General features: G+C 42.4%; 1 protein-coding gene across 1 annotated transcript in view; it reads left to right on the plus strand.

Annotated features, from left to right (window-relative positions):
- Nucleotides 1–333: 333 nt before the first annotated feature.
- LOC115135092 (E3 ubiquitin-protein ligase NEURL1-like) overlaps nucleotides 334–15,809 on the plus strand; it is a 55,752-nt gene continuing 40,276 nt past the window's right edge. The window contains exon 1 of the mRNA XM_029669361.2: nucleotides 334–763. Coding sequence (XP_029525221.1) covers nucleotides 649–763 — 115 coding nt within the window. The 5' untranslated portion in view covers nucleotides 334–648. The remainder of the gene's footprint in view (nucleotides 764–15,809) is intronic.

Consider the following 15,809-nt stretch of genomic DNA (forward strand, 5'->3'; position numbering starts at 1 on the left):
TTATACACCTGTCATCAATGGGTGTGGCTGAAAAAGCCAAATCCACTAAATTGAAGTGGTGACCACATATTTTGTATATATAGTGTAGATTGCAGATGATTTTAGCTATTAAACTTAAGCTGTGTTTACACAGGCAGCCCAATTCTGATATTTTTTCCACTAATTTGTCTTTTGACCAATCATATCAGATTTTTTCAAAAGTCCAATTAGTGAAAAAATAAATGCATAATTTGGCTGCCTGTGTAAATGCATCCTAAAGTAGCTACAAGTAAATTGGTGGAATTTCCCTGCATTGGCAAAACTATGTACACCGTTCAGATTTCCTATAGCTGGTTTCCTCTCCGTGCATACTGGTTTTGGGCGCGCTAGGCTTGTTTACCGAAAAATGCGGTCACGTAGGCTATTGTCGACTTCAAAAGGAGAAAAGTTGGAAGGCACCTTCCTCGGTAGTATCGACAGTGTTAATTGTTATTCTTGAAGCTCCACCTCCACATTTTATGTTAATTTCAACGTTATTCTGCTCTGCGTGTGGGACTGCTTTGTAGCCTATCTGCGGCGGTCCAATGTAAATAGCCTTGGACAGCCACTAACTACACTGAGGGTAAACGGTGTTTGGAGAGAACGAAATCGTGATTATCTGATTATGTTATGTTGACAGCCAAGGAGCGCATGTCTGTGAATATTTTATCTAACAAAACCAGAGAAGAGGAACTCACCTTGTATTTAAACATGGGAGGTCAGATAACAAGACATACCTTGTACGGTAAGGATATTTTACTTTTTTTTTTGGGGGGGGGGGGGGGGTAGCCTATATTCGATTATTGATTGCGTATATTTAGCAATAATAAAAACGTTGCTGATGGGATATGCTACAATGTAAACCTAGAGGCAAAAATGGCATAATTTGAGGATGATTCTAAATTTATTAAGTGTCAGTTTATCCCTCACAGAAAGAAATGAGTCAGCAAGAAAATGAGTTAAAGTATTATGAATGCTCTAGCTATGACTTGTGTGCTTTTTTATGTTAGATGCATGCTAACGTTCAAAAACAATTATAGCAATGCAATATTCTGTTATGTGCAGCAACGTGAATGTTCAAGAATTAACTTCGTATTTGCATAGTTGCAAATTGGCTGATAGTATTTATATCTCGTTTTTTAAAATGACAGATTACAATTTATGGTTAAGTATATCTGGGATGATTGAGCCAAATAACTGGACTTTGAATATAACTGGATTTTGAAGTTATCAATGTGGAGAATTGGTGTTCCTTAATTATTATTATTTAAATCGTTTACCTTGCCTAGTATTTGTAAACAGTGTGCCTCTCATTGACTGCCCAAGTGTCCAATCAGTTGTCTGATACTCCACAAGACCATATGCAATGACATAACTCATCTAATTAATAATGTTAAATTATTCTAAATTAATGCATATAGTCTGCAGTTCTCCTCTGATTATTTTTATGTTTTATTTTAACTAGGCAAGTCAGTTAAGAACAAATTCTTATGTACAATGACTGCCTCATACATTGTATTTGTTTTTTTTGTCCCTTGTCAGATAGATCTCTATGATGAGGCTATAATAAGAGGTTCTAAACTTGTATAAACATTCATATTTTATTGGTCACATACACATATTTATCAGATGTTATTGCGGGTGTAGCCAAATGTTTGTAAAAGAGCCTGAAACAAGGTGTCTATTGGCACCATCTTGGTGAACGTCACAAACCGCTTTCCTAGCTATGCAATCCATCTTTCCTGGCTATGCAATGATACAGAGATTGTGTGCAATGTACAGTATATGATATACTTAAGCAATAAGGCCCGAGAGGGTGTGGTGTATATGGCCAATATACCACGGCTCAGGGCTGTTCTTAGGCGCAACGCGGAGTGCCTGGACACAGCGCTAAGCCATGGTATATTGGCCATATCACAAACCCCCAAGGTGCCTTATTGCTATCATAAACTGGTTACCAACGTAATTAGAGCAGTACAAATAAATGTGTTGTCATACCTGTGGTATACCACAACTGTCAGCCAATCAGCATTCAGGGCTCAAACCACTAAGTTTATAGTTTACATTAGACCTCACAGGTAGGAGAGGTCTATTAGAAATGTGAAATTATAGTTGTGACAGCCAGGGTAGTACACACCCTAGGCTTCCCAGTGGCCCTAGGCAGCCAGATGCCCTTAGAGTCAGATCTAGGAACATCTTACTTAAACCCAGCTAAACATTGACCATCAGCAGGTTCAATGTAAAACTGACATTAGATCAGTGGTTTTGGCCAACCTCCACCTGTCCCTTTCAGAGATGACACAGTGTGACAACCAAGCTGCTGTAACACACTTGCCCTGTGCTCTCCAGGGCTGCTGCCTCTGAGCTTTTGTCCCACATTAGCAGGTCACTGAGCCCTGATGTTTACGTAATGTCAAGTCTGGAAAAAAGACTCCAGAGCGGGGCAGCGGGCCAGGTGTGACTGCCTATGGCGGTCTCTGGCTCTGTCTATCCAGTCTTCACTGTTTGGTTGCCCTGACCAATCAATGAAGATTGAGCTCTGAGCAATATTCCCCTTCCTTAACCTGAGTGCCTGATGCTTGTCGTGGCACTTCTCTTTATCATACCCAGTCTCTGCTCAATGTTATGCTTGACATCTCTGTTTGGTTGGATTGCTCTCAAGACATGCCCAGAGAACCTCTGTGCCGTTGAGGAGGTAGGCACTGACCTTCTCAGACAATCCAATGTAATGCTGAAGGTAAATAAGCATAAAGAATTCAACTCTATCAATGTGGCAGCAGTAGTAGCAACAAGCAAAATGCATTTGGCATTTGTGAGGTCTTTTGTAAACTAATTTTGGACTTGAGTCAACCAAAAGTGTTTGTTTTGTATGTTCTGGCATGTCATGCATTATCATTTGCTTGGCCAGTGGTTGAATACAATACACCCTTTTATGTTGCCATCAAACAATCTGACATGATGAATAAAATATGGTTACTTGATTTATTATTACTTAATTTAGGACCATTGTTGTACATAGAGAACCATTCATCATTTTTATGTAGCCCAGCGACAGACGTGAATACCTCAAGTCAGTAGTGTATACTCTGACAAATAGGCTGTACTTTTCCTATGCCAGTTCAGCCTGAACAATTCGTTGGAGTTCTCTTGGCAGCCACAATCTAAAAGAGTTTCAACAATGGAGAAAATAACTCTGTAGAAACACATGACAAATTCTGTGCTGCTTTATCTTTGGTTAATTTCCTGGTCAAAATGTGTTATTCAAATGATGCTATATGTACATCCATGGATAGATATGAGACTGCTTACCTTGCAGAATATTTCTGTCTTGAAATTGAAGTGACTGCATTCGCAGAAGCCCCATGATTCTCTGTTGCCAATATAAGCTGCCTAATTGAAATGTCTCCTGGGTACACTGAAAAGGTCTTGACCCCTATAGGTCAGGGGCAATAATAACTTTCTATCCCTAAGAAATTAGACTAGGGATACTCTCCCTCTCTCACACACACACACACACACACACACACACCCCTCTTAATTAGGCAAATGTGCTCCTCTAGTTGTTGATCCTTAGACCATTTGCTTTTTAGTGCAGTGCCCTGGTGACAGGCCAGTGTTGACCTGCTCCCAAACCTCTGCTGGTTTACACTGTAGGTTTGTAAAGAACAGGTATTTGTGATATTATCTTCATATTATTATATATTATAAAATATTATTTGTGACTGTTAATTTGACAATCGGCTAAGTACAAGTCATAAAACAACATTTGGTACATATGACTCATTCCCACACAATTGTCTGTTGAATAAGTCATTATTTGGGATGATCTCACCAGAAATATCTTCCAGACAACTCAATGTCCTTGGCATTGTTGTATTCCTTTGAAGGGAGATGTGAAAATGTGAATGGGGAAAAGGAGATTAGGGGAATAGCCTAACTGTTGATTTTTTTGCACATACAGTGGCACAACCCACGCCTTATCTGTCTACAAAAAGGCAGATGTGAGAACAGTAGATTTGGAGTCAATTAGAGCTGCATTGAAGAATGTATGTGTAGGAGCTGGCTATTACCCATGATTCATTCTTTGGTATTTACTACAAGTCAGATACATCCCAAAGTAGCTTTGTAGTCGTTTTTTTTCGTGTTATGCTATTCTTTGACTCTCTTTAACTTTCTCACTCATTATTATTCACCATTCATTCAGCATTTTCCGTAATCATGGTAGCATTCACATCCACATCCACATGTAGAAGTGTTTAGAAACATATTATATTCTTATTTGCAATAAAGGTGACTCCAAAATGACACAATACATTATTTACCATTAATTTCTATTGGGCACACAACCAAAACGAACTGCAAATGCATCCAACAAGTTTGTAGAGTCAATCAATCAAATTGATTTATAAAGCCCTTTTTACATCAGCCGATGTCACAAAGTGCTATACAGAAACCCAGCCTAAAACCCCAAACAGCAAGCAATGCAGATGTAGAAGAACGGTGGCTAGGAAAAACTCCCTAGAATGTCAGGAACCTAGGAAGAAACCAAGAGGAACCAGGCTCTGAGGGGTGGCCACTCCTCTTCTGACCTCTTCTGCCGGGTGGCGATGATAACAAAACATGGCCAAGATGTTCAAACGTTCATAGATGACTAGCAGGGTCAAATAATAATAATCAAATCAAATCAAATTTGATTTGTCACATACACATGGTTAGCAGATGTTAATGCGAGTGTAGCGAAATGCTTGTGCTTCTAGTTCCGACAATGCAGTAATAACCAACAAGTAATCTAACTAACAATTCCAAAACAACTGTCTTATACACACAAGTGTAGGGGGATAAAGGATATGTACATAAAGATATATGAATGAGTGATGGTACAGAGCGGCATAGGCAAGATACAGTAGATGGTATCGAGTACAGTATATACATATGAGATGAGTATGTAAACAAAGTGTCATAGTTAAAGTGGCTAGTGATACATGTATTACATAAAGATGCAGTAGATGATAAAAAGTACAGTATATACGTATACATATGAGATGAATAATGTAGGGTTGTTATAATGTTATGTAAACATTATATTAGGTAGCATTGTTTAAAGTGGCTAGTGATATATTTTACATTTCCCATCAATTTCCATTATTAAAGTGGCTGGAGTTGAATCTGTGTGTTGGCAGCAGCCACTCAATGTTAGTGATGGCTGTTTAACAGTCTGATGGCCTTGAGATAGAAGCTGTTTTTCAGTCTCTCGGTCCCAGCTTTGATGCACCTGTACTGACCTCGCCTTCTGGATGATAGCGGGGTGAACAGGCAGTGGCTCGGGTGGTTGTTGTCCTTGATGATCTTTATGGCCTTCCTGTAACATCGGGTGGTGTAGGTGTCCTGGAGGGCAGGTAGTTTGCCCCCGGTGATGCGTTGTGCAGACCTCACTACCCTCTGGAGAGCCTTACGGTTGTGGGCGGAGCAGTTGCCGTACCAGGCGGTGATACAGCCCGCCAGGATGCTCTCGATTGTGCATCTGTAGAAGTTTGTGAGTGCTTTTGGTGACAAGCCGAATTTCTTCAGCCTCCTGAGGTTGAAGAGGCGCTGCTGCGCCTTCTTCACGATGCTGTCTGTGTGGGTGGACTAATTCAGTTTGTCTGTGATGTGTATGCCGAGGAACTTAAAACTTACTACCGTCTCCACTACTGTTCCATCGATGTGGATAGGGGGGTGTTCCCTCTGTTGTTTCCTGAAGTCCACAATCATCTCCTTAGTTTTGTTGACGTTGAGTGTGAGGTTATTTTCCTGACACCACACTCCGAGGTCCCTCACCTCCTCCCTGTAGGCCGTCTCGTCATTGTTGGTAATCAAGCCTACCACTGTTGTGTCGTCCGCAAACTTGATGATTGAGTTGGAGGCGTGCGTGGCCACGCAGTCGTGGGTGAACAGGGAGTACAGGAGAGGGCTCAGAACGCACCCTTGTGGGGCCCCAGTGTTGAGGATCAGCGGGGTGGAGATGTTGTTGCCTACCCTCACCACCTGGGGGAGGCCCGTCAGGAAGTCCAGTACCCAGTTGCACAGGGCGGGGTCGAGACCCAGGGTCTCAAGCTTAATGACGAGTTGAGGGTACTATGGTGTTAAATGCTGAGCTGTAGTCGATGAACAGCATTCTCACATAGGTATTCCTCTTGTCCAGATGGGTTAGGGCAGTGTGCAGTGTGGTTGAAATTGCATCGTCTGTGGACCTATTTGGGCAGTAAGCAAATTGGAGTGGGTCTAGGGTGTCAGGTAGGGTGGAGGTGATATGGTCCTTGACTAGTCTCTCAAAGCACTTCATGATGACGGAAGTGAGTGCTACGGGGCGGTAGTTGTTTAGCTCAGTTACCTTAGCTTTCTTGGGAACAGGAACAATGGTGGCCCTCTTGAAGCATGTGGGAACAGCAGACTGGGATAGGGATTGATTGAATATGTCCGTAAACACACCAGCCAGCTGGTCTGCGCATGCTCTGAGGGCGTGGCTGGGGATGCCGTCTGGGCCTGCAGCTTTGCGAGGGTTAACACGTTTAAATGTTTTACTCACCTCGGCTGCAGTGAAGGAGAGGCCGCATGTTTTGGTTGCAGGCCGTGTCAGTGGCACTGTATTGTCCTCAAAGCGGGCAAAAAAGTTATTTAGTCTGCCTGGGAGCAAGACATCCTGGTCTGTGACGGGGCTTGTTTTCTTTTTGTAATCCGTGATTGACTGTAGACCCTGCCACATACCTCTTGTGTCTGAGCCGTTGAATTGAGATTCTACTTTGTCTCTATACTGACGATTAGCTTGTTTGATTGCCTTGCGGAGGGAATAGCTACACTGTTTGTATTCGGTCATGTTTCCGGTCACCTTGCCCTGATTAAAAGCAGTGGTTCGCGCTTTCAGTTTCACGCGAATGCTGCCATCAATCCACGGTTTCTGGTTTGGGAATATTTTAATCGTTGCTATGGGAACGACATCTTCAATGCACGTTCTAATGAACTCGCACACCGAATCAGCGTATTCGTCAATGTTGTTGTCTGACGCAATACGAAACATATCCCAGTCCACGTGATGGAAGCAGTCTTGGAGTGTGGAATCAGATTGGTCGGACCAGCGTTGGACAAACCTCAGCGTGGGAGCTTCTTGTTTTAGTTTCTCAACAGTGGTTGTAGAGGGTGCAACAGGTCAGCGACCTTAGCAGTAAATGTCAGTTGGCTTTTCATAGCCGATCATTCAGAGTTAGAGACAGCAGCTGCGGTAGAAAGAGAGAGTCGAAAACAGCAGGTCCGGGACAAGGTAGCACGTCCGGTGAATAGGTCAGGGTTCCATAGCTGCAGGCAGAACAGTTGAAACTGGAGCAGCAGCACGACCAGGTGGACTGGGGACAGCAAGGAGTCATCAGGCCAGGTAGTCCTGAGGCATGGTCCTAGGGCTCAGGTCCTCCAAGAGAAAGAGAAAGAGAGAGAATTAGCAGGAGCATACTTAAATTCACACAGGACACCGGATAAAACAAGAGAAATACTCCAGATATAGTAGACTGACCCTAGCCCCCGACACATAAACTATTACTGGAGGCTGAGATATGAGGGGTCGGGAGACACTGCTGTAATCATTGCATACTAGGAATATGGGATCAAATACTGACCTTTTGACTATTTTATTTATAAGAATCTTTAGGGTGTCAATACTTTTGACACCTACCTTTTTGAGAAAAAATGGTTACTTGATAAACAAAATCTCTTTCTCTGAGCAATTGTATTAGTATAAAATATAATTTCCCCCCAAAAATGTAGCATATAATATAGCTCAGTATTTGAATTATTTATTTCAGACAGTCGATTATTGCTCATCTTTATCAAGGGTGTCAATAATTGTGGACCCCACTTTATATATTGTTGCTATATTCAATATGAATGCATATATATATATATATATATATATATATATTCAAGACTCATGATCAAACCAGTGCTATATCTTTAACCAAAGCCTAAAGGTAGGTGTGTGTGTGTGTGTGTGTGTGTGTGTTTGTGGAAGGAAGGAAGCTAAAGTAATTCCACTCCCGAAAAATAGTAAAGCACCCTTTGCTGTCGCCAACAGTCATCCAATCAGTTTGCTGCCTGTTCTTAGTAAACTGATGGAGAGAATTGTGTTGGGCCAAATTCAATGCTATTTTCACAGAACAAGTTAACTACTGACTTTCAGCATGCAATACAGAGAAGGTCACTCAACTTGTACTGCACTGACTTAATGACTGATGATTGCTTAAAATAAATGCATAATAAGGTCATCGTTTTAGCTGTACTGTTAGATTTCAGTGCAGCCTTTGATATTATTGATCATAAACTGTTATTGAAAAAACTCACTATCTTTGGATATAAATAACCTGCCATCACATAGTTGGAGAGTTATTTATCCAATAGATCCCAGAGAGGGTTCTTCAATGGAAGCTTCTCTAACATAAGATATGTACAGTGCGGTGTCACTCAAGGCAGTTGGCTTGGGCTGTTACTCTTCTCAATTTTGACAAATGATTTGCCACTTGTCTTACACGAAGCAAGAATCACTGTATGTGGATGATTCCACACTCTACATGTCAGCACCAAAAGCCAATGAGCTCACTGAAATTCTAAATAAGGAGTTATCAGTATCAGAATGTGTGATTAATAATAAACTGGACTTAAATAGGGTGCCTTCATAAAGTATTCACACCCCTCGACTTTTTCCACATTTTGTTGTGTTTCAGCCTGGATTTAAAATGGATTAAATTGAGATGTTTCGTCACTGGTCTACAATGTTTTGTCACTGGTCCCACGGAGCTCAGTTGGTAGAGCATGGTGTTTGCAATGCCAGGGATGTTGGTTCACTTCCCACAGGGGACCTGTATGAAAATGTATGCACTCACTGCTGTAAGTTGCTCTGGATAAGAGCATTTGCTCAATGACTAAAATGTAATACTAAAAGCATTGTATTTGGTTCAAAAATGTTGCTAAGATCTTAACCTCAATGGTTATTGTCCAGAAGCTATTTTTGGTCATAGGAAACAATGGAAGAAACATTGTGTACAAAAAAATAAATTAACAAAATAGCAGAATTGGTCAGGAGCCCGTAAAACAGCTATCCATTGCAGCGTCAATCTCCATGCAGCACTGGTCTCTCTGCTACTACACTGCAAGCGGTACCGATGCACCAAGGCTATAACCAACAGGACCCTGAACAGCTTCTACCCCCAAACAATAAGACCGTTACATTTTTTATATTTTTTATTTCGCCTTGATTTAACCAGGTAGGCTAGTTGAGAACAAGTTCTCATTTGCAACTGCGACCTGGCCAAGATAAAGCATAGCAATTCGACACATACAACAACACAGAGTTACACATGGAATAAATAAAACATAGTCAATAATACAGTAGAACAAAATAAAACAAAAAGTCTATATACAGTGAGTGCAAATGAGGTAAGATAAGGGAGTTAAGGAAATAAATAGGCCATGGTGGCGAAGTAATTACAATATAGCAATTACACACTGGAATGGTAGATGTGCAGAAGATGAATGTGCAGGTAGAGATACTGGGGTGCAAAGGAGCAAGATAAATAAATAAATACTGTATGGAGATGAGGTAGGTAGATAGATGGGCTGTTTACAGATGGGCTGTGTACAGGTGCAGTGATCTGTGACCTGCTCTGACAGCTGGTGCTTAAAGCTAGTGCGGGAGATATGAGTCTCCAGCTTCAGAGATTTTTGCAGTTCTTTCCAGTCATTGGCAGCAGAGAACTGGAAGGAAAGACGACCAAAGGAGGAATTGGCTTTGTGGGTGACCAGTGAGATATACCTGCTGGAGCGCGTGCTACGAGTGGGTGCTGCTATGGTGACCAGTGAGCTGAGATAAGGCGGGGCTTTACCTAGCAGAGACTTGTAGATAACCTGTAGCCAGTGGGTTTGGCAACGACTATGAAGCGAGGGCCAACCAACGAGAGCTTACAGGTCGCAATGGTGGGTAGTGTATGGGTCTTTGGTGACAAATGGATGGCACTGTGATAGACTGCATCCAGTTTGCTGAGTAGAGTGTTGGAGGCTATTTTATAGATGACATCACCGAAGTCAAGGATCTTTAGGATGGTCAGTTTTACGAGGGTATGTTTGGCAGCATGAGTGAAGGATGCTTTGTTGCGATATAGGAAGCCAATTCTAGATTTAATTTTGAATTGGAGATGCTTAATGTGAGTCTGGAAAGATAGTTTACCGTCTAACCAGACACCTAGGTATTTGTAGTTGTCCACGTATTCTAAGTCAGAGCCGTCCAGAGTAGTGATGCTGGACGGGCGAGCAGGTGCGGGCAGTGATCGGTTGAATAGCATGCATTTAGTTTTACTTACATTTAAGAGCAGTTGGAGGCCACGGAAGGAGAGTTGTATGGCATTGAAGCTCGTCTGGAGGTTAGTTAACACAGTGTCCAAAGAGGGGCCAGAAGTATACAGAATGGTGTCGTCTGCGTAGAGGTGTACCAGAGAATCACCACCAGCAAGGGCAACATCATTGATGTATACAGAGAAGAGAGTCGGCCCGAGAATTGAACACTGTGGCACCCCCATAGAGACTGCCAGAGGTCCAGACAACAGGCCCTCCAATTTGACACACTGAACTCTATCAGAGAAGTAGGCGGTAAACCAGGCAAGGCAATCATTTGAGAAACCAAGGCTGTTGAGTTTGCGGTAATGTGGTAATTGACAGAGTCGAAAACCTTTGTCGATGAAAACGGCTTCACAGTAATGTCTCTTATCGATGGCGGTTATGATGTCGTTTAGGACCTTGAGCGTGGCTGAGGTGCACCCATGACAAGCTCTGAAACCAGATTGCATAGTGGAGAAGGTACGGTGGGATTCAAAATGGTCGGTAATCTGTTTGTTAACTTGGCTTTCGAAGACCTTAGAAAGACAGGGTAGGATAGATATAGGTCTGAAGCTGTTTGGGTCTAGAGTGTCACCCCCATTGAAGAGGGGGATGACCGCGGCAGCTTTCCAATCTTTGGGAATCTCAGACGATACGAAAGAGAGATTGAACAGGCTAGTAATAGGGGTTGCAACAATTTCGGCAGATAATTTTAGAAAGAGAGGGTCCAGATTGTCTAGCCCGGCTGATTTGTAGGGGTCCAGATTTTGCAGCTCTTTCAGAACATCAGCTATCTGGATTTGGGTAAAGGAGAAATGGTGGGGGCTTTGGCGGGTTGCTGTGGAGGGTCAGTTGACCGGGGTAGGGGTAGCCAGGAGGAAAGCATGGCCAGCCGTAGAGAAATGCTTATTGAAATTCTCAATTATAGTGGATTTATTGGTGGTGACAGTGTTTCCTAGCCTCAGAGCAGTGGGCAGCTGTGAGTAGGTGCTCTTATTCTCCATGGACTTTAAAGTGTCCCAGAACTTTTTTGAGTTAGTACTACAGCATGCAAATTTCTGTTTGAAAAAGCTAGCCTTAGCTTTCCTAACTACCTGTGTATATTTGTTCCTAACTTCCCTGAAAAGTTGCATATCACGGGGGCTATTCGATGCCACAGGATGTTTTTGTGCTGGTCAAGGGCAGACAGGTCTGGAGTGAACCAAGGACTATATCTATTCCTAGTTCTACATTTTTTGAATGGGGCATGCTTATTCAAGATGGTGAGGAAGGCACTTTTAAAGAATAGCCAGGCATCATCTACTGACGGGATGAGATCAATGTCATTCCAGGATACCCCGGCCAGGTCAATTAGAAAGGCTTGCTCGCAGAAGTGTTTTAGGGAGCGTTTGACAGTGATGAGGGGTGGTCGTTTGGTCACAGACCCATTACGGATGCAGGCAATGAGGCAGTGATCGCTGAGATCTTGATTGAAAACAGCAGAGGTGTATTTGGAGGGCGAGTTAGTTCGGATGACATCTATGAGGGTGCCCGTGTTTACAGATTTGGAGTTGTACCTGGTAGGTTCATTGATCATTTGTGTGAGATTGAGGGCATCAAGCTTGGATTGTAGGATGGCCGGGGTGTTAAGCATGTCCCAGTTTAGGACACCTAGTAGCACGAGCTCAGAAGATAGATGGGGGGCAATCAATTCACATATGGTATCGAGGGCACAGCTGGGGGCAGAGGGAGGTCTATAGCAAGCGGCAACAGTGAGAGACTTGTTTCTGGAATTTGTGAATTTTTAGAAGTAGATCTCGAATCGTTTGGGTACACACTTGGATAGTAATACAGAACTCTGCAGGCTATCTTTGCAGTAGATTGCAACACTGCCCTCTTTGGCAGTTCTATCTTGGCGGAAAATGTTATAGTTAGCGATGGAGATTTCATTTTTTTTGTGGTTTTCCTAAGCCAGGATTCAGACACGGCTAAGACATCCGGGTTGGCAGAGTGTGCTAAAGCAGTGAGTAAAACAAACTTAGGGAGTAGGCTTCTAATGTTAACATGCATGAAACCAAGACTTTTACGGTTACAGAAGTCAACAAATGAGAGCACCTGCGGAGTGGGAGTGGAGCTAGGCACTGCAGGACCAGGATTAACCTCTACATGTCCAGAGGAACAGAGGAGAAGTAGGATATGGGTATGGCTAAATGCTATACGAACTGGCCGTCTAGCACGTTCGGAACAGAGAGTAAAAGGAGCAGGTTTCTGGACACGATAGCATAGATTCAAGGCATAGTGTACAGACAAAGGTAAGGTAGGATGTGAGTACATTGGAGGTAAACCTAGGCATTGAGTTTCCAATCTTTGGGTGAGAGAGATATAGTCTCTAGAGACGTTTAAACCAGGTGTTGTCATCGCTTATGTAGGAGGTGGAACAACATGGTTGGTTAAGGCATATTGAGCAGGGCTAGAGGCTCTACAGTGAAATAAGACACTAATCACTAACCAGGATAGGAATGGACGAGGCTTATTGATATTAGAGAGAGGCATGCGTAGCCAAGCGTAGCCAAGTGAACATATGGGTCCAGTGAGTGGTTGGGCTGACTGGGAACACAGCGATTCAGATAGTTAGCAGGCCGATACTAACAGTTAGTAGACCGGGGCTCAACAAGCTAGCAGTTAGCAGACCGGGGCTAAACAAGCTAGCAGTTAGCAGACCGGGGCTAAACAAGCTAGCAGTTAGCAGACCGGGTTAGCAAGCAAGCAGTTAGCAGGGGCTAGCAGTTAGCAGACCGGGGCAGGCAAGCTAGCAGTTAGTAGACCGGGGCAAGCAAGTTAGCCTTTGGGGGACGGCCTTTGAGCAAGTTAGCCTTTGGGGGACGGCCTTTGCTAGCGGCCTTTGATGACCGCTAGCAATGTTTTGCTAACTGATAGCTGGTAGGTAGTTAGCTGGCTAGCTTCAGTTGAGGGATTCCAGATCCGAAGTAAATAGAAATACTTTAGAAAAAAACAGATCCATGCCACATTGGGTGAGTCAGGAGAGTATTTAGAATTTGTTTAGAAATATTTAGTCCATGTAGCTATTTGGTTAACTATTTAATTAACTTTTTTGACTCATCACATGCACCGCTGCTACTGTTTTTTATCCACTTTATTCCTACTTATATGTACATATCTACCTCTTACCTTGCACATCGACTCGGTACTTGTACGCTGTGTATATAACTAAGTTATCAGTATTGTTTGAATATCATTGTATTTTTGCTAAATTTGTGTAACTTTTCTTGTCTATCAGTGTTTTGCTTTGTTACTTGTCGTTTTTGTTTTTGTGTGGTCCCCAGGAAGAATAGCTGCTGCTTCGGCAAAAGCTAATGGGGATCCGAAAAAACCAGTGCCAAATTGGCAAAATGTGGAACAACAAAAATATTAATGGTGTGACAGGAGTTTACCAATTACTGATATTACCTAATTCGGTGAGTTTTTCGCAGCTGTACAATTTCTCTCTGGTTACCAAGCAGCTCTTATCTCAGGATGGCAGGTAGCCTAGTGGTTAGAGCATTGGGCCAGTAACCAAAATGGTTGCTAGATCAAATCCCAGAGCTGACGAGGTAAAAATCTGTTGTTCTGCCCCTGAGTAAGACAGTTAAACCACTGTTGCTAGGACATTGTTGTAAATAAGAATTTGTTCTTAACTGACTTGCCTAGTTAAAAAAATATGTATTTTCATCCAAGGAGAAAATCAAGATGACTAACAGACCTATCTTTTTGTTTGCACTCGTTGTTGGATTTCTGAAAATAGAGTGAGTTAAATGGTTCTTAAAGAAACATACAGGTAATAATGGAAATGAGGGATACGAAGTACAGTTCAAATCGGAAGTTTACATACACCTTAGCCAAATACATTTAAACTCAGTTTTTCACAATTCCTGACATTTAATCCTAGTAAATATTCCCTGTCTTAGGTCAGTTAGGATCACCACTTTATTTTAAGAATATGAAATGTCAGAATAATAGTAGAGAGAATTATTTATTTGAGCTTTTATTTCTTTCATCACATTCCCAGTGGGTCAGAAGTGTACATACATTAAATTAGTATCTGGTAGCATTGCCTTTAAGTTGTTTAACTTGGGTCCAACGTTTCGGGTAGCCTTCCACAATTTTGGCCCATTCCTGACAGAGCTGGTATAACTGAGTCAGGTTTCTAGGCCTCCTTTTTGTAGGCCTCCTTGCTCAAACACACTTTTTCAGTTCTGCCCCCAAATGTTCTATAGGATTGAGGTCAGGGCTTTGTGATGGCCACTCCAATACCTTGACATTGTTGTCCTTAAGCAATTTTGCCACAACTTTGGAAGTATGCTTGTGGTCATTCTCCATTTGGAAGACCCATTTGTGACCAAGCTTAACTTCCTGAATGTTGCTTCAATATATCCACATAATTTTCTTTCCTCATGATGCCATCTATTTTGTGAAGTGCACCAGTCCCTCCTGCAGCAAAGCACCCCCACAACATGATGCTGCCACCCCTGTGCTTCACGGTTGGGATGGTGTTAATCGGCTTGCAAGTCTCTCCCTATTTCCTTTAAACACAACGATAGTCATTATGGCCAAACATGTGTCGAACTGCTTTGCTTTATCTTCGCCAGGTCACAATTGTAAATGAGAACTTGTTCTCAACTTGCCTACCTGGTTAAATAAAGGAGAAATACAAATAAAACAAAAAAAGTTTTAATTTAGTTTCTTCAGACCAGAGGACATTTCTCCAAAAAGTGCGATCTTTGTCCCCATGTGCAGTTGCAAACCATAGTCTGGCTTTTTTATGGCTGTTTTGGAGCAGTGGCTTCTTCCTTGCTGAGCAGCCTTTCAGGTTATGTCAATATTGGACTCGTTTTATTGTGGATATAGATACATTTGTAACTGTTTCCTCCAGCATCTTCACAAGGTCCTTTGCTGTTGTTCTGGGATTGTTTTGCACTTTTCTCACCAAAGTACGTTCCTCTCTAGGAGACAGAACGCCTCTCCTTCCTGAGCGGTATGATGGCTGCGTGGTCCCATGGTGTTTATACTTGCGTACAATTGTTTGTACGTGGTACCTTCAGGCGTTTGGAAATTGCTCCCAAGGATGAACCAGACTTGTGAAGGTCTACCCTTTTTTTCTGAGGTCTTGGCTGATTTCTTTTGATTTTCCCATGATGTTAAGCAAAGAGGCACTGAGTTTGAAGGTAGGCCTTGAAATACATCCACAGGTACACCTCCAATTTGACTATCAGAAGCTTCTTAAGCCATGACATCATTTTCTGGAATTTTCCACGCTGTTTAAAGGCACAGTCAACTTAGTGTATGTAAACCTCTGACCCACTGGAATTGTGATACAGTGAATTATAAGTGAAATAATCTGTCTGTTAACAATTGTCAGAACAATT

This window comes from Oncorhynchus nerka, linkage group LG10 (assembly GCF_034236695.1).
Source record: "Oncorhynchus nerka isolate Pitt River linkage group LG10, Oner_Uvic_2.0, whole genome shotgun sequence".
NCBI lineage: Eukaryota > Metazoa > Chordata > Actinopteri > Salmoniformes > Salmonidae > Oncorhynchus > Oncorhynchus nerka.